The 19,629-nt window shown below is 42.3% G+C and overlaps 1 protein-coding gene across 1 annotated transcript in view; it reads left to right on the top strand.

Moving 5' to 3' along the window:
• The window catches only part of ATP8A2 (ATPase phospholipid transporting 8A2), a 444,846-nt gene that overhangs the window by 39,159 nt on the left and 386,058 nt on the right, over nt 1-19,629 (top strand). Inside the window, exons 9-14 of the mRNA XM_022574515.2 lie at nt 326-437; nt 6,562-6,727; nt 10,301-10,428; nt 11,256-11,333; nt 13,803-13,891; nt 18,908-18,952. Of these exons, the coding sequence (XP_022430223.2) occupies nt 326-437; nt 6,562-6,727; nt 10,301-10,428; nt 11,256-11,333; nt 13,803-13,891; nt 18,908-18,952 (618 nt within the window). The remainder of the gene's footprint in view (nt 1-325; nt 438-6,561; nt 6,728-10,300; nt 10,429-11,255; nt 11,334-13,802; nt 13,892-18,907; nt 18,953-19,629) is intronic.

Raw genomic sequence — 19,629 nt, 5'->3', positions numbered from 1 at the left:
ACTTTCCCAAATGAATAAACTTCTGGTTATCTTAATTTCCTTTTCAGATACTGAGTTTCATAAGAGAGTTATAAGAGACACAATTTCCTTTTAACGTTTTATAGGAGAAAAAAAAAAAAAACCTTTTTCTGTGTTGATGAATGGATGAGATAAACCTTGGGTAGATTAAGCCAGGGGTAACCTTTATGGCCCCTGTGTCCCAGTGAAATAGTCCAAATTTGACTAAAGGAAACAGTTGATGTATTGTGGGTTTATGTTTAAGGGGAATATTCATGCTCATTTTTTCAAAGTATCATTAAATATAAATGTTGTTTCTTATTTTTAGCCCTGTTGCCCTTGGGCCCGACCAGATCTTATTAAGAGGTACACAGCTTAGAAATACTCAGTGGGTGTTTGGCATAGTTGTTTATACTGGACACGACACCAAACTCATGCAGGTAAAACATTTCTCTGCTGAAAAACAATGCTGATTTTAGTCGTTTTTTCTGTTTTTTATGGAGTAGTGGGTAGAAAATGCAGGTTTTGCATTTAGGAACCTTAAGCTTTCTCTGTGAACCTAAATATGGAAAGGAGGTGCTTTTATTTTGGTTCCTAGGTAGTTCCTCCTGACTTTCTGTTACTGTATCAAGTATTTGTTACCCCTTGCCTGAAATATCAACAGTCTTTGTTTGCTGGATTTAATGGGACAGTCAGGCCTCACCTATTTTATCTTCGAACACGAGGGGGGATTTGTTCTAACCTCTTTATTTCTCTCTTTACTTCTCCTCCACACCCCGTTAATTAAGATTTTATAGGAAGTTGTCTTATTTAACTGAATTCTAGGCAATTGAAAATCAGCTATCTTTGAATTCATGTTTATTCTTCATGTCATATACCAAAGAGAAAAAAATACTAAAATGATTTTGTTTTTTCTCCCTGTTAAGTTTTAAAAATTATTATCTGTGACTTTGTAGCTCACATTTCTTTTATGACATATTTTGCCAGACAGCTTTGAAATCCTGCATAAATCAGTGCCCCTACATGTCATTTCTTACATTTCTTCGGTATCACTTGGCATCTTATTTTGCTAATGGTCGCTGTTAACGAGGATTGGTTTTTCAGCTTGTCTGCCCTTTTGTGTGACTTCTAAAGCACAGATCTGGCAATATTTCTTGATTTAAAAGTGTTTCGTGGCCACCGTGCACCATATCTTGTGCCAGGCTGTGTGGGTACAATAGTGAAAGGCACAGTCTCACCCCTGGGAACCAGGCAGACTTGGGAGTGGTGGGGATTACAGAGTGGAGAGATGAAAGTGTGATGCGTGTGTCGTTACGGGGTGCTGGGGGTCCACATGGAAGGTCATCCAGCCCAGGTTTGGAGGTGTCAGTTGACCAGATACTAAGAAGCACACTTCAGATGTCATGTTGAAGAAGGAAGGCTGTTGTGTTGGTTCACTCCTCAAGTGGTGTAGGAGGAGAGAGTTAACCATTGATTAGAGCCGACGGAGTGATAGAGCCCTGTGTCCACACCAGCTGGGTAACGCAGTGCAGACGGGGCGGGCGGGGGGTGGGGCAGAGAGACTCACTGGAGTGGAAGAAGATTGTTGGAGCTGCTGCATGACAGGCCTCGGTGTGCAGGGGGCTTGGCTTTGATGTCCTGGGGCGGAGGGTTTGTGGAGTGGAGAGACCCAGGGGCAGGAAGCTGAAGCGCAGCTGTTGGAGGCGTTCAGTGTTGCGGGGTGGAGGATGGAGGGACCACGGCATTTGGTGATGATGGGGCGTGGCCGGGCCGGGGTAGAGATGGATGCTGTCACCGGTGGCTCAAGTCTTTAGGGAGTGGGGGGAGGGGAGAGCCGGTGGACTTGCTGAGAGAAGAGGCAGAAGGGCGTGTAGCCAGATGGCAGGAATTTTACAAGGGGGTTTTTAACACAGCGTTAGAGGCAGCAGGTGTCGGAAGTATGACCGGACCCCGAGCATCCGTTCAGCAGTGCTGTCTTCTGAAGCACGTGAGTCTGCACGGAGCAGCCCCTGCTGGGGGACCTCAGGGGAGGGGCGTCCTCGGGGTGGGGGGTGAGGCAGGAGCAGGAAGGAGGGGAGGGCCCGGGGACTGCGAGGCCGCACATGTGGTGGGATGGTTATAGAGGAAGGTGTGTGTGTGTGTGTGTGTGTGTCTGCGTGTGTGTGTTCTCTGTGTCTGTGTGTTCTCTGTGTGTGTGTGTGTGTTCTGTGTGTGTGTGTCTGTGTGTATGTGTGTTTTCTGTGTGTTCTGTGTGTGTGTGTTTTCTGTGTGTTCTGTGTGTGTGTGTGTGTTATCTGTGTGTGTGTGTGTTCTGTGTGTGTGTTTTCTGTTTGTTCTGTGTGTGTGTGTGTATGTTCTCTGTGTGTGTGTTCTGTGTGTGTTCTGTGTGTGTGTGTGTGTTCTGTGTGTGTTCTGTGTGTGTGTGTGTCTGTGTGTTTTCTGTGTGTGTGTGTTTTCTGTTTGTTCTATGTGTGTGTGTGTGTTCTCTGTGTGTGTGTATGTTCTCTCTGTGTGTGTGTGTGTGTTCTGTGTGTGTGTGTGTTTTCTGTGTGTTCTGTGTGTGTGTTCTCTGTGTGTGTGTGTGCGTGTGCACGCGCACTGACTAGGATGTGTAAAGTGTCTTGGGTCTGAGCAGCTGTGTGCGCAGACTTTCTCTGGGTGAAGAGCCGAGCCCCCTGCCACCTAGCGAGTGTCCTCAGACTCCCCCAGGCCAGCACCCGCCACAACCGCCTAACACTGGGAGCCCCGCTCACCACAGATCACTTGTGTTTTTACAATGAAGTGACAGATCACAAGGCGCTCGCTCAGATGCGGGCAGGGCCCCAAGACTAGTTTTCAGGTTGTACATTTTACAAATGTAACCACTCCCCAAGATTCCTTGTACCCTGGAGTTTTTTCTTTTCAGGGTACGTTGCTGTTTCCCTAGATCGTACGTTGGTAAAACAGCTTTGCAGCTGAGGTGTAAGAGATCAATGAAGTGACACTTAAAAATAATTCCATCCTCCCTTCAGTGAGCAAGTTACCCCGTGATGTTTGCATCCCCGTGAGTGTGCTGGGTGCCTTCCTTGCACCTACATGTGATAAACCTCTTTGAATGGCTTATTACATGTTGACTGCTCAAGTACAGAACAATCCAGAGCCCCAGAAACACCTGTGCTGGACTCGCTGTGCCTTTAGGGCTCGAACAATGAGTAAAAATAACAAGCTTTTGAAAGGAATATAATACAACACACATAGCTGGAAGCCATCCTGTTGGTGAGATAACATACGTTGTCTCTACTTGTGCTACTTGACCACAGAGAGGAAACACAATTGCTTTAGGGTTCTTCTACTTTTTTTTTTTTTTTTTGTGGTACGCGGGCCTCTCACTGTTGTGGCCTCTCCCGTTGCGGAGCACAGGCTCCGGACGCACAGGCCCAGCGGCCATGGCTCACGGGCCCAGCCGCTCCGCGGCATGTGGGATCCTCCCGGACCGGGGCACGAACCCGTGTCCCCTGCATCGGCAGGCGGACTCTCAACCACTGCGCCACCAGGGAAGCCCCTACTTTTTTTGATTTTTAAACTCTCACCTCAGTGCCTTCTACTCTCCTACTTCAGAGTTCCTCGTTTCATGTTGAGTGTAGTTACATGTAGAAATATTTCAATGTCTGATGTTTCTGTTGGTTGATTTAATGGGAAAGAGAGATTGTCACAGTAATTCCAGCACACAGTGCCCCGTGCATTGCTCCAAGAAATTCTCACGTGTTAACTCACTGATTCCTCACAGCGGCCCTATGAAGAAGATACTATTTTTGTTTTTGTTTTCTAGATGAGTGCACTGAGGCATCTCTCAGTAAGTTAGCAAAGTTACATACCCAGTAAGAGAGAGAGCTGGGATTCCAACCTAGGCAGCCTGGCTCCCGAGTCCTTGTCTTAACTAGTACTCTGCTGACTGCTGTCTTCGAAGGGAATGAAACGTGTAAAATTCAGGCCAGATTTAAGCTTTTTCAAAATCTGACATTTTGGTCTATTTCTATTTCGAACTCCAATACTCAAAAGTAGTATTTTCTAAGGATTTTGGAGAAGAACTTTTAATGCTAGTAGGAATTTGACATTACAAGCTCACCACTGCAAGGTGGAATGCTCAGGGGATGGGGGTGAGTAGCTAGAGCCCGGCTTTCCTAAGTGCATGGGCTGAAGCCTGAAGTGTTGGGTTGTTGCTCTTGTATTGGATGAAACATAACTTTTCTTAATCCTATTAACTGGCCAGGGTTCAACCACTGGGAAAGGTCAAAAGTCAATAAAGTCATGGAGTCATAGAAATAACGTTTATTGTAAATTTTTTTCTGCTTGTGCCTCCAGCGAATGTTTATTAAAAATAAGATTAGCTTTTAAAAGATTGGGGTAGGCGGTCTTGAAATTGGTCTTCTGGCTCTTGCCGTGAGGCCAAAGGTGATGTGTCGACCCCATCGACCTTGAGATGATATTTGATTGGTAAGTTGTCCTTTACTGATGGATTTCCATTTAGATTCTAGAGGAATGTTTTTAAAAGTCTTTAAAGGACAGATAATTCAGCGACTTAAAGTGAAGTGGGAAAAAGAGTATATGCAGAGGAAATGCAGCCGTGCTGTTTAGATACTCACAGGGCTGCAAAATCACCAGCGTTGCAAGCCCCCGACTCCCCACCCCCGTGGAAAGCCATGGTCATGGTCGCAGCAGTCCTGGGTTCGGGGATAGAATTCAGATGAGTTTCAGCCACCTTGTGGTATGAGCTACTCGATGGAATGTAGGAATGAATTGCCACTCATTTTCATCTCGGTTTTGTTTTCATGTTGTGACTTTATTTGTATCCTTATATTCGGAGACATTTTCATCCTAGCTCTGTTAGGGATCAGGTGGGTTGGGAAGATGAAGAGAGAGTGCTAACTCAAGTCTGGCCCAAGGCACCATTTTTCATGGCCAGTCAGTGCCTTGCAAGTATTCAGATCACCTGATCTTGCGTATCAGTATTGCCTGTAAAGGGACAAGGCTCATGACTTGTGGACGGAGACAGTGGACTGAAGCTCCCGCCATCTCCCCCGTCCACTCCTGGCTTCTGATCTAGTCCAGGGTCTGTCCTCCTCCAGGAAGGGGTTGTTACCATCTGCTGTGTTACGTGTTAGTTTCCTGTCGCTACCACAACAAATGACACAAACGTAGTGGCTTAAAGCAACACGAAGCTCTTAGGTTACAGTTCTGTAGGTCGGAAGTCTGCTCTGGGTCTCACCCACATCATGATGTCAGCCAGGCAGCCTTCCTTTTTAGAACATTCTAGGAGGTTCTAGGGGAGGCTCCATTCCTTGCCTTCTAGAGGCTCCTGGAGTTCCTTGGTTTATGACCACCCCTCCTCTGTCTTCAGGGCCTCAGTGCTGGATCTCTTTGGCCATTTGTCTGTACTCATATCTCCCTCTGACCGTAACTGGGAAAGGATCTCTTGTTTTTGTGCTTTTAAAGACCTGTGTGATTAAATCGGGCCCATTTGGATAATTCAAGTTAATCTCCCCAAGTCAAGGGCATTTATTTAATCACACCGGAGAAGCCCCTTTGCCATATAAAGTAACATATTCATTGGTCCAGGTATTAGGACCTGGATGTCACTGAGGAGGGCGGTTACTCTGCCCACCACAACTGCCTTCAGGATTTTTTTAAATAAAATGACTTCAAGTGAATAACTGTCCGGGGCCAACAGTTCTATTGACTTTTCCACTGCTGAGGGGATATAGTTCCAAACCTGATGTGCAGTGGTCCTTGAATCTGGTTTTAATGAACCTTTCTGGACTGACTCCCGACACTGGCTTGTTCTCTAGCTGGGCTGGTCTCCCCACCGGCAGTGAGAAGGCAGGCCATGAGCATTTACAGATGGCTGGGCTGTCTTTCCACTTTCGTCGTAACTTCCTGCCCACATTCTGTTTGTGGTTTAGGACCCCGTTCAGATTTCCACTGGCCACCAGAGCTTCCCCGGCTCTTCTTGCTTGTTTCTTGTTCATAGTTTTCCAAATGGACTCTTTATCCATCCATTTATTTTGACACCTGTTGTTCTATTTTGCATTATTGATGTGTGTGTGTGTTTGTGTATGTCTTTTCACAAATTCTGAGCTCCTGGGCTTAAAATAGCTCTCTGTGTGTTAATTATAGAGCTACGTTATTACTTTGAAGATTCTAGACTTTTGTGATGTAGAATCTTGGTTTCTCTTGAATTAGCAGCCGCCTGATTTCTTTTAAACTGGGCTTAAATGATTTGGAACCTGTATTCTAAGGTGGTGAAAGTAGCTAATTTTATGCTAAAATTAAGAAGTACAGACTGAGTCATGCAGAGTTGAAATGTGCCCTTTTAAAATGACAGTGTGTCTTCTGTGTTCTTCTTTATTTAAAACTAGCTGTTGATTCAAGAGCATAGGACACTTTTAAATCTCATTGGTTATTTGACAAAAAGATAGTCTTCTACTTTTTCTTTGTTGAATTGGGTTAACTTACCTCCTTTGCTCCCTGCTCTTTGCCCCCAAGTGTGTTCTGTGACCCTTACTGGCTTTACATGCTCTCGTACAGAATTCCACCAAAGCGCCTCTCAAGAGATCGAATGTGGAGAAAGTAACTAATGTGCAGATCCTGGTACTCTTTGGCATCCTCCTGGTCATGGCCTTGGTGAGCTCGGTGGGAGCCCTGTACTGGAATGGGTCTCAAGGAGGAAAGAACTGGTACATCAAGGAGATGGGTAAGTGGCGAACGGACTCCTTGTTGAAGCTGACCATCCTTCCAAGTGTGATGTACGTGTGTGGGCCGTGCCCTCCTTCTCCGCCCGTTGGCTGTTGTAGACAATGCCCACCCTTCAAGCACCGAAAGATGAGTCACGTGATGCAGTGAAGGTGGACACATTTGGGGATCGTTTTATATTCAGATGATTTTTTAAAGATTTTATTTATTATTTTTGGCTGCATTGGGTCTTCATTGCTACGTGCGGGCTTTCTCTAGTTACGGCAAGTGGGGGCTCCTCTTCGTTGCGGTGCGCGGGCTTCTCATTGCGGTGGCTTCTCGTTGTGGAGCACGGGCTCTAGGCGCACGGGCTTCAGTAGTTGTGGCACGCGGGCTCTAGAGCGCAGGCTCAGTAGTTGTGGCGCATGGGTTTAGTTGCTCCACGGCATGTGGGATCTTCCTGGACCAGAACTCGAACCCATGTCCCCTGCATTGGCAGGCGGATTCTTAACCACTGTGCCACCAGGGAAGCCCTACTTTTTTAAATCTAAAAGAAAGTATAGAAAATATGTAATTATATGGTCTTTTATAAGTTCCTATATAATTAACTTTATTGCCCTCTGCTTCTTTACGTGGATTTAATTACTGTCTGGTGCCACTTCCTGTCATCCTGGAGGATTTCCTTTATTATTTCTTGTAAGGCAGACTGGATAGCAACAAATTATCCCAATTTTTATCTTAGAGTGTCTTAATTTCTCCTTTGTCTTTTTTTTCTTGTTTTCTTTTCTCCCGCAGTACTCAGGCCTCTCACCGCCGTGGCCTCCCCCGCTGCGGAGCACAGGCTCCGGACGCGCAGGCTCAGTGGCCACGGCCCATGGGCCCAGCCGCTCCGTGGCACACGGGATCCTCCCGGACCGGGGCATGAACCTGCGTCCCCCGCACCGGCAGGTGGACTCCCAACCACCGCGCCACCAAGGAAGCCCTCCTTTGTTTTTGAAGGATAGTTTTGCTGATACAGAATTCTTGTAGGAATTCTTGGTTGACATTCTTTTCTTTTCAGTACTTTGAATATACCGTCCTCTTTCCTTCTGACCTCCACTGTACCGATGAGGTCAGCTGTTACTCTTACTGAGTTTTCCCTTGTACGTGAGTCATTTTTTTATTGCTGCTTTCAACGTCTTCGTTGGTTTTCAGTAGTTTTGAGTTTATCCTGTTTGAAGTTTGTTGAGGTTTTTGGATATGCACATTAATAGTTTTCATCAAGCTTGTTTTTGACAATTTTGTCCAGTTTTATTGCTTTTTGTTTTGAGAGAAGATTTGCCAATCTCCTTACACAGCAATTCCAGAAAAATAAAATTTAATGACAAAATTTTTTTGAATGATAAATTTGAATTTTAAAACTTTGGGATATTTTCTTGGAATGATTATTATTTCCATCTTTCTATATATTTTAATTAAACGGATGGAAACATTTTTTTCCCCTTTTCTTTTTACGTCATGTAGAAAACTCACACATTTTGAACTGCCCAGGAGTGTCCTTGTCGCTGCTTTACAGATGTGGGAAATGTGACTGGGACCTCATTTGTAGCTTGGGTCAAAATCCTTGATTTTGGTTCTTAAAATCTGGATTTCAACCGTGTTGTATGATGTTAGCTTCAAATGTGAAGACAGATACATTTGTTTACACATTAGTTCCAAAATATCATGGTCTGGGTAAATAAACAGCATTGACACTATACTGGTATACAGGCTTTGTGGAAACTGTTAATTAAATTGCTCAGATAATGTCAAACTCCAGTACAGGGTGTGTGATTTACAGTGGAAGAATTAATTAATTAATTTATTTTTGGCCCCATTCATAATGCTTTGTGCCTTGTTATCTTATTAAAAAAAATATTTTATTTATTTTTGGCTGTGTTGGGTCTTTGTTGCTGTGCGCGGGCTTCTCATTGCAGTGGCTTCTCTTGTTGCGGAGCACGGGCTCTAGGTGCATGGGCTTCAGTAGTTGTGGTGTGCAGGCTCTGTAGTTGTGGCATGTGGGCTCAGTAGTTGTGGCGCACAGGATTAGTTGCTCTGTGACATGTGGGGTCTTCTCAGACCAGGGATTGAACCTGTGTCCCCTGCATTGGCAGGTGGATTCTTAACCACTGTGCCACCAGGGGAGTCCATGCCTTGTTATTTTAAGGTAAATTCTGAGTAGCTCTGGTAAAAGCCATCAGACTTCGCATTTGCTTCATCAGTGTCAGAGCTTTGACTTCAGTTCAGAGAACTTTCCCCTTCGATGTTCACAGACCTTGTACCTCTTTACCCTCTCCTGGTCCCTCCTCCTGCCTCTGCTTTGGATTCTATCCTGTAGAGACCGTGTTCCATCAAGACATTCCTTCTCTTATGTTCCATAAATAGGCTCCAGGCTTCTCGTCTGCCTCCCTTTTTTCACCTGTTTTGCCTGTTCACACAGGAGAATTTTACCAATTCTTGGGTGTGTCCCCAGTATGCTCCTACCTTAGTGAGGTTGTAGGTATTCCTCACAACCACGTCAAGTGCCTGTCCTCTTTTCTTTTTTAATTAATTAATTAATTAATTTAAATTTTTGGCTGTGTTGGGTCTTCGTTGCTGCGCATGGGCTTTTCTCTAGTTGCGGCGAGCAGGGGCTACTCTTTGTCGGCGGTGCGTGGGCTTCTCATTGTGGTGGCTTCTCTTGTTGCAGAGCCTGGGCTCTAGGCACACAGGCTTCAATGGTTGTGATACGGGGGCTCAGTAGTTGTGGCTCGTGGGCTCTAGAGTGCAGGCTCAGTAGTTGTGGTGCACAGGCTTAGTTGCTCCATGGCATGTGGGATCTTCCCAGACCAGGGCTTGAACCCATGTCCCCTGCTTTGGCAGGCAGATTCTCTTTTTGTGTGTGTGTGGTACGCGGGCCTCTCACTGCTGTGGCCTCTCCCGTTGTGGAGCACAGGCTCCGGACGTGCAGGCTCAGCGGCCATGGCTCACGGGCCCAGCCGCTCTGCGGCATGTGGGATTTTCCCGCACCGGGGCACGAACCCGCGTCCCCTGCATCGGCAGGCGGACTCTCAACCACTGCGCCACCAGGGAAGCCCTGGCAGGCGGATTCTTAACCCCTGCGACACCAGGGAAGTCCCCTGTCCTTTTTTCTGCATCCTTTTTAGTTAGCTGCCCTCTCTCTATCCTCCAGGACTAGTCTGAAGCCTCTGTTCTTCTGGGGGGCCTTCAGTGACTGGGCCTCCGCGTCAAAACCCTCGTGCCTCAGTTTCCTCAGTGCCCTGTGAAGGCCTTGTTAGTCCGTGTGCCCTGCTGCACGGTCACGTTGCGGGGATGCTTGCTTCTGCTCACCCCGCTACCCCGCAGCCTCCTCTGGGAAGCCAGCTCTCTGTTGGAAGGAATTGTGGCATCACGGTCTTTGTATCCACAGTTCATGCCACAGAGTAGGTGCTCAGTAACTATTTTAACTTGAATCTCTAAATGTATACTTAAGCCAAAACCTTTTTGTGAACATCTTTCAGAAAAATTCCAACATCATAAAGTACAAGGAAACTGAACAGAGACTAAGCTATTCAGATATTCTGGTTTTCTTCCACAGACACGAGCTCAGACAATTTTGGATATAACTTGTTGACATTCATCATCTTGTACAACAACCTGATTCCCATCAGTCTACTGGTGACCCTCGAGGTTGTGAAGTACACACAAGCCCTCTTCATAAACTGGGTGAGTATCACACCTGCCTGGAAGCTGAGGTGCTGGGGACGTGTCAGCTGCCACTTCCTAATACCCTCTTGGAGCCTCAGTGATGGAATTGAGCTCCCAGAAAAGGAAGAACGTTGTTAATTATGATTCAGTCTGGGAGTTTAACTGCCTAGAGAATGGGCAAGGGTGTCCCTGAGCCACTGGTATCTGTGACTAGTCATCTAATGTCTTGTCTTCTTGGGCTGTGAGATGAGCAGGGCAGGGGCTCTGAGGAGAATCAGTGGAGAAATGGAGCAGAATGTGTAGGAGGTGCCTGTCTCCTGGTGACGGGGGATGAAGTGGCTGCAGCTGTCCATGCTTTAAATTCTCCTTAGTGCTGAAGTAACGTTCTCTTAAGTGTGTCTACTTATGTGTCCCCTATCTGTCAAAATTCATGGTGGCAGTAAATTTGGATTCTACTGCAAGAGTCGAGGTGGAATTTTCAAGGAACTGCCATGGCCATTAAGCACCAGACCTCAGCAGCCAGTATTTGGAGACCAGACACTTTGATGCGCGTTTTTTATTTGAGCTTCACAGCTGTCCTGTGAACGAGGCGTTCGCTAAACTCAGAAGTGTCAGTTAGTCTAGGCCAGGAGGCGATCACCTCGAAGCCAAAGCATCTAGATATAAATAAATACCGCGCTTTCCTCTGTATCTCAGTGTTTCTCTACACTAATAGACACTGTATTTTCACCCCCAGATGAAAAACTAACATTTATATTGAGTTATCTGTTTTTAGTTTCTTCTTAATCTAAATGAGGAATCGATGGTAGATAATTTCTGAAGTGCCCCCCCCTTCTCTCTTTCAGGACACAGATATGTATTATCTAGGAAATGACACTCCTGCCATGGCCAGGACATCAAACCTTAATGAAGAGCTTGGGCAGGTGAGAGCCTCTTTGGGGACTTTGGGAACGGTGTATGAACACGGTGGCAGACAAATGTTGGAAGAACCATGGAGAGATTTTGCAAAAATAATTCTCCATAAAGGTGGTTTTGATGTCTAAAAGAGCTCTGTAGTACTTGGAGGTACTATTAAATACAAATGTTAATTGATTTTGACTTACTTTTTGAGGCATGGGTATATCTTATAAGCTGGAAGGTTCCTGCGACAAATTTAGTGCAAAAAATACAGCGCAACATTACTTTGGACTCTTAAAATTGTTAATCAGGGGCAAGTAAAGGGAAAATAATGGTTAAGATCCTCGGATATTGGGTAATCGTACAGAATATGTGGGGCCTGATTTGAAGGACATAAGTCCATACAGTCTCTCACGGGTTCCAGGTTTTATCTCTGGAACATTTCAGGGAACCGGTTTCGTTCCCACCATCACCCTTAACCCCCGCTGCCTTTACTGATGCATTATGTCTTCATCTTCTGTTGAAATCACTGCGAGGAATACCTCTTTTGAATGCATTGCAATTACAGATTATAATTTCATTTTATAAATCTTATGTGAACCTCCCAACAACCCCAGGAGGTGAGTGCGGTATATGTATCAGATGAAATTTACCTCCTGTTTGAAGCCTTCTCCAGACTTCCAGGAAAGTTAATTTATCTCTCTTCATGTTTCCATAACAATTTTTACAAACATAAATACAGTAAAGTAAGAGGTGTGGTAGTAATATATGTCCATTTCCATCCTGGGGCTTTTGAGCCCATTCGAAGGTGTGGACGTGCCTGAGACACGGTCTTTGGTTTCCTCTGTCATTTTAGCACAGTGCTCAGTATGACTTTGTTCTCAATTGCCGTTGAACTGGACCTGGATGATTGAAGGATTCAACATACTCAAGCACCCAGGATGAAATAGTTCATCCTAAGTGGGAATAGGGAAAGTTTTCATGGGGGAGTTAGTTTTGAGTTGGAACTTAAAGGATAACTTAGTGCTCAATAGACACAAGGATAGAAAATGCTAATAATTCCTTATTATAAAATGTCATTTTTAAATATTTTGATATCATCTTTAAATTTTTTAAGAAAGAGGCAGAAAGAAATACTGCTTATTGGAAGGCTGATCCTACTGAGCTTTTTGTACCCCTAGACTTACTGCATATAAAACTTATATAAAAACTTATTATTTATAGTTAAAGCTTTCATTACCCATAGTGTACTGATTTCATATTTCTAGGTACTGTTTGACTTATTTAGGATCATTAATAATCTTTCTTTACTTAAAGGGCCTTGAATTGCTTTAAAAATAATTCTCAGTGTATTTGCTTATATTGTATCAGTAAGAAAAAGTACAGTACACACTTCATGTTATTAATCCCTCTTCTACAAAACAGTGCAATGTGGCTTCCCTGGAACAGTTCTTGGGGATCACTGGAGTCTCCCTCACATCTTGCCGCGATCATGACCCCTCTTTAGAAAATCCCTGAGAAACTGGAATCTTTCCTGGAGACAATTCTGTTGATTACTCCCTCTCACCAATCCATGATGTAATTTCCCAGAAAGTTACACATAGAATGATGTTACTTATCTTCTGGCCAAAACTTTTATTTCATAGACATGGAAATTGAGTCCAAGTAGGGTGAGGTGACTTTTCCCGAGCCCACATGGCTGGGTAGTATCCAGAGCCTGACCTGGACTCTCTTCCTTTGTGGTCCTGAGTCCTTTCTCCCCCTCCCTCTCACAGCATCCACCCGGGAGGACAAAACTCACACAGCACACGTGCATTTGGGTTCATCTCTTTTGCAGTCAGTTAATCATGTCAAAATGGTTTGCTTATTAACCTCCACAGGAATTTCTCTTTTCACCTTTGTATGTTGAGAGCTTAGTGTGTTACATGTGTGAAACTTCGTGCCTTGGAAAGTTATATCATCTGTAGCAGTTCTAAGCTGCCTTCACGTAACCTCACTGTGATCGTGATCGAGAGGCTTCGTGTTTGTTCCGTGCTGTTTCAGGATAGGTCTTCTTAGCCCAACTAGAGGATGGATTCTGAGAAAGAAATATATCGTGGTTGCCAAAGTCTGAGCTTGTTGTCTTGACATATTGGACACAAGAACGAATTCTGTATAAGTGTCATTGAGATGCCTAGTGGCAGGACTTGGTTCTTACGGGTCTGAAATGGATCCAGAGCTGTTACTGAAGCCTCCTTTGTACATTTCCACACAATTGGACTCTAGAATTGGTTATTGAAATGGTTTTTAAGTGGCCTAAGCATTAAAGTATATTAAGTTTTTAATAATACATAATTATTACGTATAACATATATATAATTATAAAATATATTTTGCTCGCTTAAGGGAATTTACCTTTGAAAACTAATACAGATTTTGAAAAACACAGAAGAAAAGACTTCATTTGTTGATCTCTTACATTCTTGGTGTATGTTTTTTCCTTTCCTCTGATTTAGGTAAAATACCTGTTTTCTGACAAAACTGGAACTCTTACATGCAATATCATGAACTTCAAGAAGTGTAGCATTGCGGGGGTAACCTATGGGTGAGTGTCTTGATCACTTTCTGAAAATTTTATTTGTATTCTTCCAACAAAATAAGTTTATTTTTAGCTGCTTAGTCAAATACCTTGACTTTCTGATACTTTGAAAGGACATTTATAAGGGATGTAAATGTGTAATTACTGCTGACGGTGTTTAAAACTGAATGGGTCCCAATTTAGACCAGTTAAAACATGATTTATTCCTGCAAATACTAACCTAGTGAGAAATCTCAAGGAATCTATAAATTTATATTTCTAATCCAATTGTACATTTCTTACTCATGTTTTGATCTGAACGCCATTTTTTTTTAAATTGAGGTATAATAGACATGTAAAGTTATATTAGTTTTAGGTGTACAACATAATGATTTGATATTTGTGTATATTGCAAAACAATCACCACAGTAAATCTAGTTAACTTGTCAGCATACATAATTAGAAATTCTTTTTTTCTTGTGATGGAATTTTTAAGATTTACCCTCCTGGCAATTTTCAAGTTTGCAATAGAGCATTTAAAAAAAAATTAAACAGTTTTTTAAAAAAAATTATAAATGTATGTATTTATTTATTTTTGGCTGCATTGGGTCTTTGTTGCTGTGCGCAGGCTTTCTCTAGTTGCAGCGAGCGGGGGCGACTCTTCATGGCAGTGCATGGGCTTCTCGTTGCAGTGGCTTCTCTTGTTGCAGAGCACGGGCTCTCGGCAAAGGGCTTCAGTAGTGGTGGCTCACGGGCTCAGTAGTTGTGGCTCATGGGCTCTAGAGCGCAGGCTCAGTAGTTGCGGCACGTGGGCTTAGTTGCTCCACAGCATGTGGGATCTGCTCGGACCAGGGCTCGAACCCATGACCCCTGTGTTGGCAGGTGGATTCTTAACCACTGTGCCACCAGGGAAGTCCCTGTAATAGAACATTATTAATTATAGTCACAATGCTGTATGTTACATCCTCATGCCTTATTTATTTTATATCTGGAAGTTTGTACCTTTTGACCCCCTTCACCCATTTCACCCACCCCCTATCCCTGCATCTGGCAATTAGCAATCTGTTTTCTTTATCTTTGAGCTTGGTTGTTGTTGTTTTTAGATTCTACATATAAGTGAGCTTGTTTTTTTTTTTTTTTTTTTTTAGATTCTACATATAAGTGAAATCATACAGTATTTGTCTTTCTCTGTCTGACTTATTTCCTTAGCATAATGCCCTCAGGGTCCATCCATGTTGTTGAAAATGGCAAGGTTTCATTCTTTTTTATGGCTGAATAGTATTCCATTGCATATGTACCATTTTCTTTAGTCGTTCACTCATCAATGGGCACTCAGGTTGTTCCCATGTCTTGGCTATTGTAAATAATGCTGCAATGGACATGGGGGTGCATAGCTATCTTTTAGAGATACTGTTTTTGTTTTCTTCAGATATATACCCAGAAGTAGAATTGGTGGGTCATATGAAAGTTCTATTTTTAATTTTTGAGGAAGCGTCATACTGTTTTCCATAGTGGCTGTACCAATTTACATTCCCACCAACAGTGCACAAGGGTTCTCTTTTCTCCACATCCTTGTCAACATTTATTTCTTGTTTTTTTTTGGTAATAGCCATTCTAACAGATGTGAGGTTTTGATTTGAATTTTCCTGATGATCAGTGATGTTGAGCACCTTTTCACATACCTGTTGGCCTGCTGTATATGTTCTTTGGAAAAATGTCTATTCAGAACCTCTGCCCATTTTTAAATTGGATTTTTTTTTTTTGCTATTGAGTTGTATGAGTTCTTTATGTATTTTAGATATTAACCCCTTATCAACTTTATAATTTCTAATTTATAATGGGAGCAAATATTTTCTCCTGTTTGGTGGGTTGCCTTTTCATTTTGTTGATGGTTTCCTGTGCTGTGCAGAAGCTTTTTAGTTTGATGTGGTCCCATTTCTTTATTTTTACTTCGCTTTTGGTGTCAGATCCAAAAACTCATCGCCAAGACCAATATCAAGGAGCTTATCACCTATGTATTCTTCTAGGAGTTTGATGGTTTCAGCTCTTACATTCAAGTCTTTAATCCATTCTGAGTTAGTTTTTGTGTATGGTGTAAGATAATAGTACAATTTCATTCTTTTGCATGTGGTTGTCCAGTTTTCCCAACACCATTTACTGAAGAGACTCTCCTTTCCCAATGTATATTCTTGGCTCCTCTGTCATAAATTAATTGATCATATATGCATGGGTTTGTTTCTGGGCTCGCTGTTCTGTTGCATAGATCTATGTATCTGTTGTTATTCCAGTACCATACTGTTTGGACTACTATAGCTCTGTAATATAGTTTTAAATTAGGGCACGTGATGCATCCAGCTATGTTCTTATTTCTCAAGATTGTTTTGGCAAATCGGCCTCTTTTGTGGGTCTGGATAAATTTTAGGATTGTTTATTCTGTTTCTGTGAAAAGTGCCACTGGAATTTTGATACGGATTGCATTGAGTCTGTAGATTGCTTTGGATAGTATGGACGTTTTAACGTTATTAATTCTTACAATCCATGAGCATGGAATATCTTTCCATTTACTTGTGTCTTTTAAAACTTCTTAACGTATTACAGTTTTCAGTGTATAGGTCTTTAATCTCCTTGGTTCAATTTATTCCTAGGTATTTTATTTTTTTTGATGCAGTTGTAAATGGGACTTTTAAAAAAATTTCTATTTTTTAATTTTTATTTTTGGCTGCATTGGGTCTTTGTTGCTACACGCTGGCTTTCTCTACTTGCAGGGAGAGGTGGCTACTCTTAGTTGCAGTGCGTGGGCTTCTCATTGTGGTGGCTTCTCTTGTTGAGGAGCACAGGCTCTAGGCGCACAGGCTTCAGTAGTTGTGGCCCGCAGGCTCTAGAGCGCAGGCTCAGTAGTTGTGGCACACGGGCTTAGTTGCTCCGCGGCATGTGGGATCTTCCCGGATCAGGGTTCAAACCCGTGTCCCTTGCATTGGCAAGCAGATCCTTAACCACTGCTCCACCAGGGAAGCCCTGTAAATGGGATTTTTTTTAAAGAAGTTCTCTCTGTTAATTCTTTATTAATATATAGAAATGCAACAGATTTTTGTATATTGATTTTGTATCCTGCAACTTTACTGAATTTGTTTAGTTCTAACAGATTGTTGGTGGAATCTTTCAGGATTTTCTATATATAATATCATGTCATCTGCAAATAGTGACAGTTTTACTTCTTCTTTCCTATTTAGATGCCTTTTACTTCTTTTTCTTGCCTAATTGCTCTGGCTAGGACTTCTAATACTATGTTGAAAAAAGAATACGAGAGTGGGCATCTTTGTCTTGTTCCTGATCTTAGAGGAAAATCTTTCAGTTTTTCACTGTTGAGTATGATGTTAACTGTGGGCTTGTCATATATGGTCTTTATTTTATTGGGATACATTCCCTCTGTACCCATTTTGCTGAGAGTGTTTTTTTTTTTATCATATATGAATGTTGAATTTTATCAGATGATTTTTCTGCATCTGTTGAGGTGATTATATGATTTTATCCTTCATTTAGTTAATGTGGTGTTGTCATACTGATTTGCAGATATGAAATCAATCTTGCATCCCTGGAATAAATCCCACTTGATCATTGTGTATGATGATCCTTTCAGTGTATTGTTGAATTTGATTTGCTCATATCTTGCTGAGGATTTTTGTGTCTATGTTCTTCAGGGATATTGACCTGTAGTTTTCTTTTCTTGTGGTGGTCTTTCTGGTATCGGGGCAATGCTGGCCTTGTAAAATGAATTGGAAGTGTTGCCCCCTCTTCTATTTTTTGGAAGAGGTTGAAAATGGTATTTATTCTTCTTTGAATGTTTGGTAGAATTCTCTAGTGAAGGCTTCTGGTCCCAGACTTTTGTTGGGAGGTTTTTGATTACTGATTCAATCCTTTACTAGTAATCAGTATGTTCAGGTTTTCTGTTTCTTCATGATTCAGTCTTGGTAGATTGTATATTGCTAGGAATTTGTTTCTTCTAGGCTGTCAAACTTGTTGGCATATAATTGTTTGTAGTAGTCTCTTATGATCCTATTATTTCTGTGATGTCAGTTGTAATGTCTTCTCTTTCATTTCTGATTGAGTCCTCTTTTTTTTCTTGGTGAGTCTAGCTAAAGGTTTCTTACCTTTTTCTTTTTTATATATAAATTTATTTATTTATTTTTGGCTGCATTGGGTCTTCGTTGCTGCACGTGGGCTTTCTCTAGTTGTGGTGAGCGGGGGCTACTCTTCGTTGCAGTGCGCAGGCTTCTCATTGCTGTGGCTTCTCCTGTTGTGGAGCTCGGACTCTAGGCCTTGCGGGCTCTAGAGTGCAGGCTCAGCAGTTGTGGCACATGGGCTTAGTTGCTCCGCAGCATGTGGGATCTTCCTGGACCAGGGCTCGAACCTGTGTCCCCTGCATTGGCAGGCGGATTCTTATCCACTGAGCCACTAGGGAAGTCCCAAGTGTTCTTAACTTTATCTTTTGAAGAACCAGCTTTTAGTTTCATAGTTTTTTTTTTTTCTATTGACTTTTGTGTCTCTATTTCATTTATTTCTGCTTTAATCTTTATTTCCTTCCTTCTAACTTTGAGTTTCATTTGTTCTTTTCTAGTTCTTTTAGGTATAATGTTAGGTTGTTTATTTGAGATTTTTTTTTGTTTCTTGAGGTAGGCATTTATTGCTATGGACTTCTCAGAACTGCTTTTGCTGCATCCTGTAAGTTTTGGCTTGTTGTATTTCCATTTTCATGTGTCTCTAGGTAGTTTTTGATTATATGTTTAATTTCTTCATGGATCCATTGGTTGCTGAGTCACATGTTGTCCAGTCTACACGTATTTGTGAGTCTTCCATTTTTTGGTGATTGAGTTCCAGTTTCATACCCTTGTGGTAGGAAAAGATGCTTGGTATTTCAGTCTTCTTGAATTTACTAAGACTTGTTTGGGGCCTAACGTATGATCTATGCTGGAGCTTGTTCTTTGTGTGAATATCTGTGTTTTTGATCACAGTTTTGTAACCATTCTGTTTCTCTCTCTCTGTCAGTCATTTTCCAGAATTGACAAGGGAACCATCATCAGATGATTTCTGGTAAGTAGATTTTAGCAGTTCTTGACACTTTAGTGGGAAAGGCTTTGGAACAGTTTTATGTTGGCACTTCTCACTTGAATATTTTGAGAATAAAAGTTGCATATGTTATTTTAAGAGAGAACCAGAATAAAATGGAAACATGAATGTGGTTTTAAAAGCCCAGTGGTACTACAAGGCTTTAACAAAAATATCCAGCTATCGGTCTGATATATCCACTCACTTTCCACTTCTTAGCATAACGTCTTCAAGGTTGTACCATACATGTTGTAGCATGTATCAGAATTTCATTTATTTTAAAGGCTGAGTAATATTCCATATATGTATATACCACATTTTGTTTATTAATTCATCTGTTGATGGGCATTTGGGTTATTTCCATCTTTTGGCTATTGTGAATAATGCTTCTATGAACATTGATGTACAGGTATCTGAGTTTCTGCTCTTATATATTTTGGGATTATGCCTGAAAGTGGAATTGCTGGTTCATGTGGTAATTCCATGTTTAACTGTTTGAGGAACCACCAAACTATTTTTCATAGCAGTTCTACCATTTTACATTCCTGCTGGTAATGCACAATTTTCCCACGTCCTCATAACACTTGTTAATTTCTGTTTGTCTTTCATATATATAGTAGCCATCCCCATGGCTGTGAAGCGGTATCGCGTTTGTCATTTTT

Source organism: Delphinapterus leucas, chromosome 18 (genome assembly GCF_059928025.1).
Source record: "Delphinapterus leucas isolate spDelLeu-1000000601 "Yukka" chromosome 18, BTC_Dleu_Yukka2, whole genome shotgun sequence".
Classification (NCBI taxonomy): Eukaryota; Metazoa; Chordata; class Mammalia; order Artiodactyla; family Monodontidae; genus Delphinapterus; species Delphinapterus leucas.
The sequence above is the reverse complement of the archived record's forward strand: the minus strand, read 5'-3'. Positions and strand labels throughout refer to the sequence as shown.